Below are 16,233 nucleotides of genomic sequence, written 5' to 3'. Positions count from 1 at the left end.
TCACGTGGCAACTCACAGAGGCGCCTAGAGTTGCCACGTGACTATACTGTTATATACTCCTCCTGGTTATTGCCTGAGGAAGCAGGATTATACCTGCAAAACGTGTTGCATTGTATTCTGGAGTATGTGAATACATTTGTATGTGTTAGAAAATCGACAGTTTATGTCTGCTTCAGGAGAGGTAAGTCCACCACTGCCTCCCTAGGAATTTTAATGTTTTTAACAATTTTTATCCTGTTGGCGCCTCTGATTACCTTATCTGTGTTCTGATACAATTATTTGTGGTAGTAGATTTTATGTTGTAAATAATCTTTTAGAGCAAAGAAGAAATGCTGAGTTTCATACCACTTTAATATCACTTTAACTTGCAATTTCTCTCTACTTCTCTGCTTTACAACAACAACAAAACATTTGAAAAGTGATTTTCTCCCTGAGGACCCAAAGCACATAAGCGTGTCTCAGATCAGTGCATAGTGATGTGCTACAGGGTAAAAAGTTATGTGATCATAAATGCCAGATGAAACAGGTAGCTTTTCAGTTTTCATTTGAATGTGCCCAGGGTTGGAGCTGTCTTTATTAAGTTTGGCAAGGCATTCCGAAGGGTAGAGGCAGCATGACAAAGGGCTCTGGCTCTAACGGCTTTTAGTTGGACTCTCAGGGGGTGGTCAGGTTATTGGTTCATTTTGATCTGAGGTTGTAGGAGGTGAATTATCAATCTTTGGGCCGAATTCACTACATTTCGATAAAGGAAGTGCACGGCAATCAGCTTCCTAATAGATAGATTCCTCTATCTTTGGAAATACAAAATATTGTTTAACCACTTAAAGTGAACCTAAAGTCACTTAAAAAAAACGAGATTAACTCACCTGGGGCTTCCCTCAGCCCCCTGCAGACGATCGGTGCCCTCGCAGCTCCGCTCCGATGTCCCAGGACCCGCCGGCGAGCACTTCCGGTTTGGCCGTCACCGGCCGACAGGGATGGGAACGCGAGTGATTGTTCGCGTTCCCAGCCTGTATATCGCCCCCTATGCTGCTATTGCGACCTCCTGGCCGCAATAGCAGCATAGGGGGCGATATACAGGCTGGGAACGCGAACAATCACTCGCGTTCCCATCCCTGTCGGCCGGTGACGGCCAAACCGGAAGTGCTCGCCGGCGGGTCCTGGGACATCGGAGCGGAGCTGCGAGGGCACCGATCGTCTGCAGGGGGCTGAGGGAAGCCCCAGGTGAGTTAATCTCGTTTTTTTTAAGTGACTTTAGGTTCACTTTAATGACAAGCTGACTTATAAAAACGTCCTGCTAAAGCCTCTTAATGGCTTCAGGACGTTTTCTATAAGTCAGACAGTGCTGCTGCCGCTGTGCGCGTGAAAATAGTGGGAAAAAAAAACATCAAAGAAAAAATACACCTTTATTTCCAAATACTATATTGTCACCAAACGTTGTACTAGGGACATATATAAAATGTTGTAATAACCAGGACAAATAGGCAGATAAAATGTGGGGGTTTTATGCACAGTAGCAGTGTTTATATTAAAACTATAGGGGAGAAATAGTGTATTTTTTCATTTTTTCCTTGTTTTTCCTTTTAGAATGCATAGAAAATAAAGTAATTCCTGAAAACAAATATCAACCACAAAAAGCCCAATTGGTGGTGAAAAAAACAAAATATAGATCATTTCATTGTGATTAGTAGTGATTCAGCTATTGGCAAATGAAAGGGATGAGCACTGAAAGGTGAAAATCGCTCCTGTCCGTTAGGGTAAAAACCCCTTTGGGGTGAAGTGGTTAATTTAGGAAAAAAGGTAATCCCAACCCTTTGCCAGCTAAAAGGCCCTATTCCCAGAGTAGACCTTTCTGTAATAAAGGCAGACACACGCAAGAATGAACACAGAAATATCTATTTCCCTATTACAAATATACAATTGTTGAAGATGCCACACCAGCTATATGAATATGACATGTCTAGGGCTAGGCTAAAGCAACAGTGGATTGACCAGGCTGTTCCTTGCCCTGCCACCAGGGGGCGCAGTGTATCACCATTCTTCAGGCCCTCATGCGGCACACAAAAGTAAAAGCAGGTTGTTTTGGGTGACGTGCGCTGTGTGACGGTTCAGTTCCTGTATTCTCCATGTTTCTTCTTCCTCCCCCGGGACACAGGGCCCAGGGCAAATGAGGACTTAATGTTTTGGCGATCCCTCTCCGCTTCTTCATCCTCATCATATCGCTCATCATCCTCATCCTCCTCTTCATCATCGCTGGGGCGCGGACTGGAGGGCTGAGAGACGGAGGGTGAGGGGGGCACAGAGGACGGTCTGGGGTATCTGAAGCCCTCCGTCTGTTAGAGAAGAAAATAATTTAAGAATATTTACTGATCAAAGGCATCCACTGTTTCTTCACAAGAGATAGAAATGCTGATTAAACAGGTCCAAAATAGACTATTTACATAACAGACTGAATTCTAAACTGTCTATTCTGACAATTCCCCCTCCTTAGAAAGGATTTATACATTTTGTGGCCCTAGGCCAATTATGTTGTGGTTACGCTTTCATGTGTAGCAGCGCTCCTCCCATTCCATGTGCAGCCCCCTCTACCATGTGTATCATCCATGTACTGTAGCCCCTCCCATTCCAGGTACAGCCCCCTCTTCCATGTGTATTATCCATGTACTGTAGCCCTCTCTTCCATGTACAGCTCCCTTGACCTTTGCCATGTGTTGCTCCTCCTCTCTAATATGTAGGTTTTCTGCAAAACATGCACTGTTGGGGGTACTTGAGGATAGAGTAACTGTTCTAGATCCTCTTCAGATCCCTCCAGGCTACTTCATTTGTCCGGCCTTTCATCCATCTTGCCCCTGTATGCTCCATACCTGCCTGCGCCTAGGACAAGTTGGGTTCAGCAGGGGTGGCGCCAGGGAGGGGGCTTGCTGGTGCTATAGCACCCGCCAGCAGCTTCACAGCACCCCCAGAGCTTCCCCATGAAGTTTGGTGCAGCCCAGCAGATGGAGGAAAGAGGACAAGCAACAGCCAGCCCAGTGAGAGAGAGTCACTCACCTTTCCGCTCACCTCCAGTGCCAAAGCTTCCACTTTCCCTCAGTCATCAGCCGCCACTGTGTATCTGTGTCGGCAGCCGGTATTTCCTATCACGTGAATTCGCCGTTAGCTTCAGGGAAGCTTCAGCTCTGGAGGCAAGTGGAGAGGTGAGTGAATGGTGGTGCTGCTTGGGTGGAGCATCTGGCCGCCATTCAGGTCGGCAGCTACTCTGCCAATGGATCCAGCACCTGCATAGCACACTTAATAAAAAAAATCCTGGAGCATCCCCTGCCCTCAAGTATCCTGCTCCTGCATGACTGTGCACAGCAGCCATGGCTGAGAGCATCCTGGGATGTAAAGTTTGGAAAGGATCTCCTGACCACGACTGCAACACACACCATTGCAGGAGTGAGTACAGAGACTGAAATTCCAAATGGGGCATTCAGTGGCAAGACATGGATGAAAGGAGCTTGAAGAGGACTGAAAAATCTCTAGAACACCAAGAAGTGTATATTTAGAAAAAAAATTACCTCAGATTTACTTTAATGGATGGTAAGATTTCCCATTAGGCACAGCAGGCCCATGCCTAAAGGAGCCACTAGTGGAGAGGATTCGGTTCTGAGGGCTCCCTCATGATATTGCTAAGTCAAGCCAACTTCCGCCATTGTTTATTCCCTTTAATATGTGTGCCTTCCCTACGCACTTTCTATGTCATCCATTGTAACCTTCCCATTCTGGGTTCCCTTACTTATTATGCCGCCCGTCCATTTCGCAATTTGAGTGATGTGATTTGTTCAATGTACTCTGTACAGTACGGTGGAAAATGACAGCCTACATGCCTAATAACGGTAATATGCATCTTGGAAGTTAAAGTGTACCTGAGCATGATTACCTCAGAAGATGGAAGCCTCTAGATCGTGAAGAGGCTTCCCATGCTGTCACCGCTCAGGGACCACCCAGAATTCCAATAAGGACTTTTCGGATTGAATAATAGGTCCGCCCACCTCTGCAGGAACAAGCGTGGTCATACTGCATCTGGACGAGTTCGGCCACACCTGAGCAGTAAGCTGGTGCCCTTCATGCATGAGCAGCTCCCTGCTTCTGCGTAGGAGTGGCCATGGTAAGGTGGGTGCAGCCAGCCCAGGCTCGTGCATGAAGAGGAGGGGATCTTCTGGAGGGTCCTAGTGAACAGGGAGGAGACTTGAAGCATCTACAGGATCCAGAGGCATCCCCCTTATTTGGTAAGTATGTGTTTCCTTACCAGAGGTTCACCTCTGGATCTCTTTAAGCCTCGTATGCATGCTAGACAATCTTTCGCTGAGATGGTCGTTCAAATCCATCTCATTGGAGAATCCATCAACCGACAACAAGAATGTTCTTCTCGTTGACCCGGCTGACAGAAGCCACTTGTTCATGTGAAACCCCATCCTCCCACCTATCCTCTCTCCATTGAACAGTGCTTAGCTATAGCTGGATCAGCTAAAGCAGGGTACTGGAAAGGCTGTTGTCTTTGAAGTAGAATTTGAGCCCTTGACCAGGGTTCACATACTGTCTCAAACCAGTACGTAAAACAGTCAGTAGTCCGTTGGAAAGGCTCCCTAATGATTTTGGTTGCCTGTGGAGCAGGCCTGAAATGCTTGGAGTCTGCCGGGAGAAAAGCGCAATGTAAATATTCTGTGTCTTGTCTATAGCTGAGGGTTTTTTTGTTTTGTTTTTTTTCTATTATATTAAGTTTTATTCACACTTTTTTTGAATGAGGTGTTGAAATGTTCCAGCAGTGTATTCTGACAACCAGACCGCAATACCGTTCACTGAGCCTCTTTTCCCCCTTCCATGCTTAAAGTGAACCTCCAGACTAAAAATCTACTCTGCAGCACTGAAAAGGCCTGGTGTTTCTTTAACAGTTTCACAGCATCAGAACTTTGTTTTTCTTACCCAAGCATCATTTTTAGCTGCATAGAAGAAAACTGCCCGGGCATTTTCCCCCTGATGCTTTGCAAAGCATGATGGGATTTCTGATGTTGTTGTTCTCATTCTGCTGTTTTGGGGCAAAAATGTTTTATTTTTATTTTGAATTTGAGATTTTAAGCCTAGCCCACGCAGCTGGGAGGGGTGATCAGGAGACAGGACAATTGGAACTGTGTCTCATGCTCCCCATCACCTCCTTTCAACCAAAAAGATGGCTGCCCGCATGAAATCACAAGCATTTGCCTGTTCTTTTAAAACAGGGTGGGTAAGAGATTATATTATTTATCTATTTTAATTAACATAACTGACGTAACTTAATGACAGTATGTTTGTTTAGGCTGAACTGAAGTTCCCCTTTAACCAAGAAAAAAGTGCTATGGGAAATTGTAGAAGAACAAGGAGGATTTATGATACTAGGTTTTATGAATCGTCCCCAGACTCCCCACTAGTCCTTTATTTGAGAGTGTGTAATAATCTACTGTCTGTGTCCTTTCCTGCAGTATGTCCCCCTCCCCCCCCGGGGGTCCGAGTCCATTAACGGGAAGATTATTTCCTGCAGAGTTACTGAGTCACGGATGCCCATTGCAGAGGAAAATACATTATTTGCAGACTTCATTCGACAGTTTTATAGCTCGCTACATGGAACCTAATTGCCGTTATATCTCTTTTGGTGTGTAAGTTATGAGCGAAGTCAATACAGGAGCCACGTCAGCATCTGCTCCTGCACCTTTTATGATGCTATTGATCAGGGCCCAATAAAATTATATTTACAGGAGAGACAAAGAAAGAGAAGTCTAAACAGGACTACAAGCTGAATGCCAATGCTGGACTGGGAATGTGTGCGCCGGATCTAAGGTACGGACCATGGCATACAGGCAATAAGGGCGACTGAAAATGTGGGTGCCTGAAATAGCCGCTAGTAGTATATGGATAAATTTACTAATAATGTCCTCCATTCACAAAATGAGTTACCTCATTTCATAACAAAATGTAAGAAAATTACCGACTGAAGTACGATCATGTTCACATTCACAATGAATTACCGTTTGCGGAAAGAGTGCAATAAAAAGTGATAAATGTGCCATGACATGTCAGTTAAAAAGACCGCTATTTAAATTCTGCAAAAAATGAAATTCTTAATGAAAAAAAAGAGTGTCTTGTTTTATTGTTAATTACCGATTTTCTATCACCTGTAAGTAAGTACCTGGTGGTATTTTTCATTTCACATCCAATTTCATGTAGTTTAGAGCCCAGTGTTTGCTAGACTTTTCTACAGAAAACAATATTTTACACACTTAGGGCTTGATTTACGAAGCCGTGATAACTGTTATCATGGTAGCGCTAGCGTTTTGCACGTTAAATCGTGGCCGGTTTCGCATGAAAAACATCACGCGCGTGCTATAACTCGAGCGTGACCGTGATAAGAGTTATCACGACTTTGTGAATCAAGCCCCTATTCTGCATTTTCAACTCATTTGGAACAGGTGCCTATGGTCCCTTTAACCTCTTGAGGACCGCAGTGCTAAACCCCCCCTAGTGACCAAGCCATTTTTAGTAAAATAGGCCACTGCAGCTTTAAGGCCAAGCTGCAGGGTCGCACACAGCACACAAGTGATCCCCCCCCCTTTTCTCCCCACCAACAGAGCTCTCTGTTGGTGGGGTCTGATCGCCCCCCAGTTGTTTATTCTTTTTTTTTTTTTATAAATATTTATGTTATGTTTTTTTCATTATTTTTGCCTATTTTTTTTTTTTTTTAACAACCCCTCCCTCCCCCCAGCCGGCCAATCATGACGATCGGCTGTCATAGGCTTCTGCCTATGAGAGCCGATCGCTCTCTTGTCCCCCAGGGGGACAGCCGTGTCACATGGCTGTCCCCAGTACAGCGCTGCTGCTGATCGCTGCGCTGTACATGTAAACAGACGGCGATCACGCCGTCTAACAGTCTCGCGAGCAGCGATTGCCGCTCGGAGACTGAAGGCGGGGCGGAGCTCTGCCCCCCAAGCAGGAGATGCGCGCGCAGCCTGCGCGCAATCTCCTGCATTAGCTGGTCCCAGGACTTTACGCCGATCGGCATTAGGCGGTCCTGGGGCTGCCGCCACGGCCATGCCTATCTGCGTGACGCGGTCGGCAGGAGGTTAAGGACAAGAGGCTTTTTTTTCATTTTTTCACTTCCCGATCACAGGGATCAGTGGGTCAGGAGCCAGCGACTGGCTCCTGATCGATAGGAGGAAGCTCGGCTGTCACATGACAGCCAAATTTACTTCTTCCAGGAGCAGCGATGAGCTCGGGACAGCAGTAAGCCGCGGCGTAGAATCAATGCCCCATCAGAGTTAGAGAGCCACAGATGTGGAGTAGATTCTACTTACCGTGGTCCCAAACCAATTAAAGAAAGTTTAATAACTTTTTTTCACTATCACCGCCATGTTACCGCACTATTTTACCGACCTTTACTCGTACTTGGCAAAAAAATTGTGAATGTGGAAGAAAAAACAGTAATTACTGCTATTGGTAATTTTTTGTTACAAACGGGCCGGATTTATACTTTTTACCGCACAAGGCCCACCATAACCAGCTTCCCCCGGACCAACACTATCCTAAACTCCCCCCCCCCCCCCCCCCCCCACACACACACACACAATGCAGTAGGGACTAGATTGTAGGCTCCTCTGAGGACAGTTAGAGAAGTGATGGCAGGAATTACATTATAAGCTCCTCAAAAGATTGTTAGTGACATGATGACAGGGATTAGATTGTAAGCTCCTTGGCAACACATTCGGTGAGTGACGGGCAGCTCGGAGACCACTGCAAGCGCCCGTTCATTCTCTGAGTGCCAGTTCCGGCTGTTGGTAGCCGCCCACCCAGATGTGCAAACTCTGTGTAGCAGGATGAATTTTAAGCAAGCTAACTGCTACTGCCTCCCTGCTGCCCTCAGCCCGCCCCTTTCTTTCCTGGTGCACTAGGCCATGGTCTTTGTGGCCTTGCCTGAAATCCAGCCACGGTTACAAATCTCTTTACCGCACATGGCATTATGAATGGATGAATGAATTATATGAATGAATTGCCATACTACTATTTTTGCACTGCTAATTCTGATAGTAAAATAACAGTAAATTATACCCATATTTTACAACAGCTAAACCTAACCCTAGTCTCACAAAGAGCCCTCCCTCTACCGATGTCTAACCATTTGGGCCTGCCGTAGACACCCATACTCCTTTAGGCTACAGGGGAAATGTGGGTGCCAGAGGCTCCTGATACAATAACATCCAACCTTTGAAGCACTGCTTGCTGTAAATAGACCTACCATACCATGTGACCTCCTTCCCATCCATATTGTTCTGCTCACCTTTGGTGGGGCGCTGGGCTCCATCTCGAACTCATCTGGAAACATTCGGCAGAGGGCCAGGTGGCGCGCATGCATGTAGAACTGTGAGAGATCAAGTGATAAGTCAGTGTAACCGTTCACTGTCTAGAAAACCACTATACAGGCATCACATACTGCCTGCATGAGAAGTGCTACTGTGCAGTATCCATACATACAAAATAAAAGCTGATACTGAGAATTATACCTGCTATACAGGGCAAGAGAATTGATGAAGGTGATGTGACCATACATATAAAATAATAGTAGAAGAGAAGTGAAGAGAAGTGCTACTGTGCAGCATCCAGGGTCGGGTCTAGCACCAATGGGGCCCTAGGGCAAAGGTAACTGGTGCCCCCAAGGATTAGGTAGTATAGATAGCTTGAAGTATATTATTATTATTATAGTATAGATAGCTTGATGAGCCCCAGATGGACACATCGATGGTGCCGGTCATTAATTTCTTCAATTACGTATAGAATAAGAGCAGATACTAAGAATTACACCTGGCAAACAGGACAAGAGAGGCCCTGCTCTGCAGCATCCATACATAGAAAGATATTTTGAATCCCACCTGGCATACAAGGCAAGAGAAGTGCTACTGTGCAGCATCCATACATGAAGCAAATCACTTAGCACTTACTCGGCCCAAGTATCTCCAGTCGAGGAGGTCCGATAGTCGTTCTGTTCGATTTCTCTGGATAATTCTCTGACGTCTGGATTGTTGGCAGAACCCATACAAGAACTGAGTCAGCTGGTTGCAGGACTCATCAGGTGAGCGGAATCTCCTATCCACAATGTAAATCCCTGAAGGTTACATGAAGTAAAACTTGCTTTATTCATCTATTTGTAGTTGCCTGACAGATTTCTAACAGTCTCCTGTAACATGGAAGCAGTTTCTAACAGTCTCCCGTAACATGGCAGCCATTCCTTACAGTCTCTTGTAACATGGCAGCAGTTTCTAACAGTCTCTTGTAACATGGCTGCAGTTTCTAACAGTCTCTTGTAACATGGCATCAGTTTCTAACAGTCTCGTGTACCATAGCAGTAGTTTCTAACAGTCTCCTGTAACATGGCAATAGTTTCTAACAGTCTCTTGTAACATGGCATCAGTTTCTAACAGTCTCGTGTACCATAGCAGTAGTTTCTAACAGTTTCGTGTAACATGGCAATAGTTTCTAACAGTCTCTTGTAACATGGCATCAGTTTCTAACAGTCTCGTGTACCATAGCAGCAGTTTCTAACAGTGTCGTGTAACATGGCAGCAGTTTCTAACAATCTCCTTTAACATCACATCAGTTTCACATAAATTGCACCATACCATCTCTTTTGCGTCTTGTAATATAGCAATGGTAAACACCTTGAGGTGAAAGAAATATAGAGCCGCCATTGTTGATTTTCAGGGATGGAATTTGCCAGCAGCCACCTCCCACTATTCCATAATGTGAACCATGAGCTCTGAGCTGAAGTAATCTACTCAATAGATAAGTTAGCCATGGTGACTGTGTTTGCGACCCCGTGTTCTACATGCCACTTTGTGAACGCCAAGGGCCAGCTGACCCTAGGTCAGAGGTCAAGCTGGGCATTATGGGATGGAAGTTTGCTTCTGGCAAATCACGCCACGGTGATTTCCATCTCTATCGATTTCCATTTTGGAAAAAGCTTCTTTCTTGTCTGTTGTGCTGAACCTCTGCCTCTAATCCTTTATCATACACTGATGGAAAACCAGTATGCAGATCAGGGGACTGGCTGGCTATAGGTGGCTACATAACATACGTTACAACTTTCCAGTTCCCTAATTATACTGCAATTCAATAAAAATGAATGTTTTATTTCTGAATCGAGAAATCTGAATTTTGGGAAATTTGAATTTCCACTTTTATCGATTTTTTTTACGATTGAACATGTTGTAAAATTCAGACCAACTTTACCAAGAATTGTATGGTGTGTTATAGATTGTCGAACTGTATTCAACCTAAATAAATTGTATATAACTATTGAGTACGTACCAAACTTTATTTATTGTTTGTATAAACAACAGAAAGGATATAAGAAGAGAGTGTGTATTTGTATATAAAAAACAATGGAAATAGTGGGGTATGTAAAGTGAAAATAATACATGGAAAAGTGATTGTTAGGTAGAATAATAATAAAATATAACTGCATTGTACTTGTTTAATGTTTTAAACAAAAACTCAGCTCAGCTCTTCCTGTTCAGTAAGCCAGCACCTATTTAGTGAGGAGACCTTGGGCAAGACTCCCTCAGGGCTCGAACTCACTAGAAGCCTTTTCTAAGCGCTAGCATATTGAAAAAGCTCTTGCTAATACAATGCTATGGGGGATTTTTATAAAACTTCATGGCTCAAGTGGGATCACACCCACAGCATTACATTAGCAATAGCTTTTCAAATCACAAAGCGCTCAGAAAATCGCTCCTAGTGCGTTCCAAGCCTAACACTGCTACTGCCTATAGAGCGCTCCCTAGTGGCTGCAGCTCTGACATTTTGAGTCCGCCAGGAGAAAAGCGCGATATAAATGTTCTGTGCAGGTGAGTGGTTGCAGAAATAAAAGTCTGTTCAATTAAGTTTGAGGCTGGGTGCACACATAACATAACATGAAAGGCTGCATTTTATGTCATGTTTTCATTTTATGTTGTGTTTAGTGTGTTTACTTTTTTTTTTTTTTTTACTGCAGATGCCTTTTTCAAGTCCTTTGCATGTCTTTTAATGCGTTTGCGGTTCGCATATGCATTTTTCATGCATTTTTTAATTGCGTTTTATGCAAATCACTAGGAAGACAACAGGAAGCGGAAATACATCACAAAACAACTTTTTTTTTAACCAAAAACGCATAGAAAAACGCATACCATTGCATTCCCATTGACTTTCATTATGTGCGTTTGTGCTGTATTTTTGAAGATTATGCAACAAAACCTGTGTTTTTAAAAACGCACGCATTAAAAACGGCAATACGTCTTTTATATGAGTTTGACAAAAACGCAGTGTTTTCCGCAACGCTAGCGGTTCTGCTATGTGTGCACCTAGATTTAAGAAGCAATATGGTATTCAGTGGTAATTGTAATACTAAACATAAAATTATGAGGAATGAGATATTGATAGGTGGCAGCGCAACCTACAATATTTTAAACTTATTTTTTAAACTTATTTTCATTTCAAGAATGAACAGGCAACAGGCAATGTTTCTGACTGATTATACCATTTAAAAAATGTGACCAATGTACCACACACCTGGTCAATTTTTCCCTAGTTGTGACAAAAAAAATAATATTAAAACCACTGAAAGAAATGCTTGGGTCTATACATTACCAAACTGACAATCTACCCTACACCATTCAATTTTCATAAAAACTGATCAGAAAAATTCACCACTTCTAAATCGACTTATTTATATCAAAGAAAATGCCATTGCCATAAAATTGGATAATGTATTTTATCGTGTGGCCAGCTTAACAGAGATGTCGCATTTGTAAAATCCATGTTAAAAAAGGTATTCATATTAAAAATCAAAAAGATGAAACGTTAATTATTGAGTGAAACCTTTTCGCCATATGCAATGTATTTTATGTAGTTACAGCAATCTTGAACACGCGTGCGTGGTACATCCTACCTTGGAACATGTAATCAACAAAAAAATTAGATCGGTTTTGTTGAATCGGAAAAAAATTGTTATGTGTGTGGTCACCTACGTGTTTCAGATGAAGCTGAACGACGGTCAAATGGAATTTTTGAAATATGGCAGTATTATTGCAACTTCTATATTTCTCTTATTTCAGTGTTCCTTTTTCATATCATTAGCTGTAGAGTAGGCTGTCCATAACTAGACATATACGTGTGCTGTATAGATGGTAGATCAGTGTATTTATTCTCTTACCGTAAGCAGCCGGATCTGCCACATGCTCCTGCACAAAACACCCAAAGCCAGACAGGTTGGTTGTGACGCTGGGGATCCCCATCACCGTGCATTCCGCTGCAAGACAACAAGATCGTCACTTCCGGAAACACTCACTGGATAATAATGGCTGGCTCCACCTACCACTGATCTCACAGCGAAATGGCTACAGTGACTGCTAGTGCGAGGGTTAGTGTAAGGGTTTGGCCCCTTTCACACTGCGACGTTGTGTCAATTTGCCTCGCCGCTTCCCACCGCAGTGGCCCTTAATCTCAATGAGAATGGCTACAGTACCCACGGTGAGACGGAAGTGCTTCTGCCGATGCAGGCGCTGCAGTGCGTTGCCGAGCAGTACCGGTCAATGCACAACTGCATTAGGGCCCTTTTCCACTTGCAATCACTAGCGTTAGCGCTAAACGCTAGCGATTGCGATTCAGCAAAATCCTTTTTTCCCCCTGCGATAGCGTTTGCGATTTTGCTATGCACTGCAGGGCATAGCAAAATCGCGGCAATAATCGCTCCGACGTGCGATCTCGTTTGTGTAAAAATCGAATTGCGGTAGTGGAAATAACCTACCGCGATTCCTATGTTATTTAGCAAACCCAAGCGATTTTAAAATCACTAGTAATTTGCGCTTTTGCGATTCAGCAAACGCAATCACGCTAGTGGAAAAGGGCCCTTAGAGTCAATGGCACTACAATAATCTTTATAGATCCTTGAGGTAGCATTGCAGTGCGCACGTTGCATAATGGTGAAGTTGCGTGATGCACTTCCTGTTTGGAAGCGTGCACGTGACAGAGGGCAGATGCAAGTGATGCCTGATGTCACTTATTGTACAAGCAGACAGAGGTGCCAGAAGGATTAAAGTCGCTAAAAATGTTAAAAATAGAGGAGGCAGTGGTGGACTTGCCTCCTTCAAGTAGACACAATAAACTGTTGATACTATTCAAGAAAAATATTTACTTACTGTACATACTCCAAAAAGTGCTGTGCAACGCGTTTCACAGGTATATCCTGCTTCATCAGGTTATGAATGGAGCATATAACTATGCAGGTCTATTTCAAAGCAAAGCACCTCTGTCTTGATGTCACTTGCATACACATTGAGGAGGCGGAGGCGTGCTGATTTCTTTGTTGGCACTATCTGCCATAGGGATAAACCTGCATGCAATGGTGCTGTTTGATGCACTGTGGTAGGCTCTTCTGCCACCCGCAAATTGCACCACACCATGTGGGAAACCAGCTTCAGAGTAATGTAACATCACATTTAGTGTTGCTCTGTTTTGGCACGCCAGTTAAATCGCCCCTACAATGTCCATTGCGACTAGCGGCACCCAGTAGGTAATTTTGCCGCCTATGGCACCCAATAAAAACCATAATTGTCGGCACATAAATCAGCAAAGGGTGAATTTGGCAGTGAAGGCGGCACTGATATTGGCAAATATTGCGGCGGGGTGGGGTTAAGTGGTCAGTTACACTTAGGCCTCGAGGGAGGGTTCAAGTGAGACTAGGGTTAGGTTTAGCGATAGTAAAATATTAGTCACAATGCAATGTCCAATATTCTACTATCGTATTACCCATTGCCCAATAGTAGAATATAGTATGCTACTAGCGGCTATCCCTGGCACCCAAATAACTGTGGCACCCTGTTAAGACGTACGTAGCTGGGGAACCTTAGCACACCACCAATAGTGCTACCTTATGAAAAGTGATAGGGCAAGATTCCACAACAAACTATCAGCAGAAAGTAGATTGTTGCCTCATGAAGTCCAAAATGAGTGGACAGGAGTCACTGGTGGATAACTTAACAACGACCCTAAACACCTCTTTACATTTCAAAATATACTTACCTGTGAAATGTGGCAGCACGATGCCAGACAACATTTAAAACAACTCTAATTATGGGATTTCAGGACCAAGACAAAGAGTTTATACAGTTATGATGAAGGGCTGTCTTGCCTGCAGCATGGAAGCCTAACTTGTGATATGGTTTTGAATAAATCCAGAATTAGGATCATACAGTGCCTGTGGTTGTCCTGTTTCTAGCCAAGAGTTTCCGGTATATAACCATTTGGTGATGTTAGAGGCTACAGGTAAGACCACCTAAATACCATGAGCTGACCACCACAGCTGTAGAGCCATATGAAAGTAGTTTCCTCTGAGATACCTTGCACACTTGCACACTAAGTCGCACTACATTACTCTTCCCCACCACAACCCTGCGGCAAGGGCCATGCAAGTCGATGGAGACTTGCACACTTCATGTGATGTGACATGGTGTTGCCGGATGGACGCAGAATGTGTGCATGACAAGGGCACGGTGCGACGGGAATTCCAGTGATGTACTTCCTGCCCAGCAGGGTGTATATCACTAGCCGCATTGTGTTGCCGCATCGTGGCGCGGTGTCATATGAAGGCTGGTTTCTGCAATACCGCTAATCTTAGGTGTGCGTCTGGCCAAATTACTAAAAATAAAAACAAAATACGTCAGTAGTGGGAAGCCTCTGGGTATTTTAGAGGCTTCCCATATTCCCAGGGCCGGCGCTACCATTAAGGGAAAGTAGGCAGCTGCCCCAGGGCCCCAGAGCTTGTAGGGGCCCCCAGTGGCTACAAGAGGAAAAAAAAATTTCAAATCGGCCTTATAGTTTTTGAGAAAATCGATTTTAAAGTTTCAAAGGAAAAAAAAACACATTTAAAAACCGGCCGACTTTAATGGTTAATTGCAAATCCACCTTAAATGCTAGAAACCCTAAATTTGCAGGATATGTTAAGGAGATCATTAGGAATAAGAGGAAATTTTTTTTTTCAAAAAGACCTTATAGTTTTTGAGAAAATCGGTTTTAAAGTTTAGAAGGAAAAAAGTATAGTTTTAAATGCGGTAAATGTCACTTTTAGTAGCAAACCTAACGGTAGTGTAATTTTACATGCATCAAACGAAAGCGCAATACATTTCCTGACGGGGTTTCCAGGGGGTCTATACGCAGTCACAGTGCTTTGGTTAGGGATCTCTATACAGCCGCAATATGGCTGTATGAAGATCCCTGGCATTTTTTCCTATTTTCCCAATTTTTTCTTATGCTTAGAGTGTGGGAATTTTTTTTTTAAAAAAAAATTATGTGGGGTCCCCCCTCCTGAAACTTTTTAACCCCTTGTCCCCCATGCAGGCTGGGATAGCCAGAATGTGGAGCTCTGACCGATTGGGACTTCACACCCTGACTATACCAGCTGCAAAAAAGGTCCCCTAATGCCGATTTTTGTTCCGGGGTATATGTTGGGGGGGCCCCCCAGGTTTATTTTGCCCTGGGGCCCCATTGTTGCTTAAACCGGCCCTGCATATTCCGCTATTCCAGCAATGGTCCTCCTTAATTTATTCGACTGGAGGCTGTTAAATATCCTTCTTCCTGCTGTGCTCCCGGATGTGGACGAGTGCATCCTGAGCCACCTGTATGAAAAGGGCACCTTCATAGACATCAATGTTATTTCTGCAAATATATTGGCTACAAGGTGGTGAAAAGGGTGCCCGAGGTTTCATATCAGCTACAAGCGGGTGCCCCTTGGTAGCCCATATTTTATTTGGCTACGTTTGGCTACGGTAGGGCGCCCCTTTGTAGCATATATTTTTGATTCGGCTACAAGGTTTTCAGCTACAGGGTTTTTGATTCTGCTACAAAAGGGCATCCTTTTATAATTGAGATTTTTGATTCTGGGGTGCAGGGGGGGGGGGGGGGGCGGGGGGTGTTAGGATTAGGCATCACAAGCGGGGGGGGGGGGGGGGGGTCTTAGCAGGCCCGGATTTACATCTCAGGAGCCTATAGGCATAGATGTCCTGGCACCCTAGACTTTGCCTTCCTTGAACCTACAAACCCCTACTGAACCGCACAACTGTCACTTCTCCCTTACTTTCCTTGCCCAGCATAGGTAGCTACAGGTGCCCCTTAGCATAAGGTAGCCAGAGTATTAAGTAGCTA

At 44.2% G+C, this 16,233-nt stretch overlaps 1 protein-coding gene across 2 annotated transcripts in view; it reads right to left on the bottom strand.

Moving 5' to 3' along the window:
* Positions 1-1,880: 1,880 nt before the first annotated feature.
* Positions 1,881-16,233, bottom strand: part of GYS2 (glycogen synthase 2) — a 68,431-nt gene continuing 54,078 nt past the window's right edge. For both annotated transcript variants that reach the window (XM_068277955.1, XM_068277956.1), the window contains 4 exons: positions 12,248-12,343; positions 9,000-9,163; positions 8,342-8,422; positions 1,881-2,333 (listed from right to left, as the gene is read on the bottom strand). In XM_068277955.1, coding sequence (XP_068134056.1) covers positions 2,109-2,333; positions 8,342-8,422; positions 9,000-9,163; positions 12,248-12,343 — 566 coding nt within the window. In that variant the 3' untranslated portion in view covers positions 1,881-2,108. The remainder of the gene's footprint in view (positions 2,334-8,341; positions 8,423-8,999; positions 9,164-12,247; positions 12,344-16,233) is intronic.

Source organism: Hyperolius riggenbachi, chromosome 3 (genome assembly GCF_040937935.1).
Source record: "Hyperolius riggenbachi isolate aHypRig1 chromosome 3, aHypRig1.pri, whole genome shotgun sequence".
Classification (NCBI taxonomy): domain Eukaryota; kingdom Metazoa; phylum Chordata; class Amphibia; order Anura; family Hyperoliidae; genus Hyperolius; species Hyperolius riggenbachi.
This window is presented reverse-complemented; position numbering and strand designations above follow the sequence as displayed.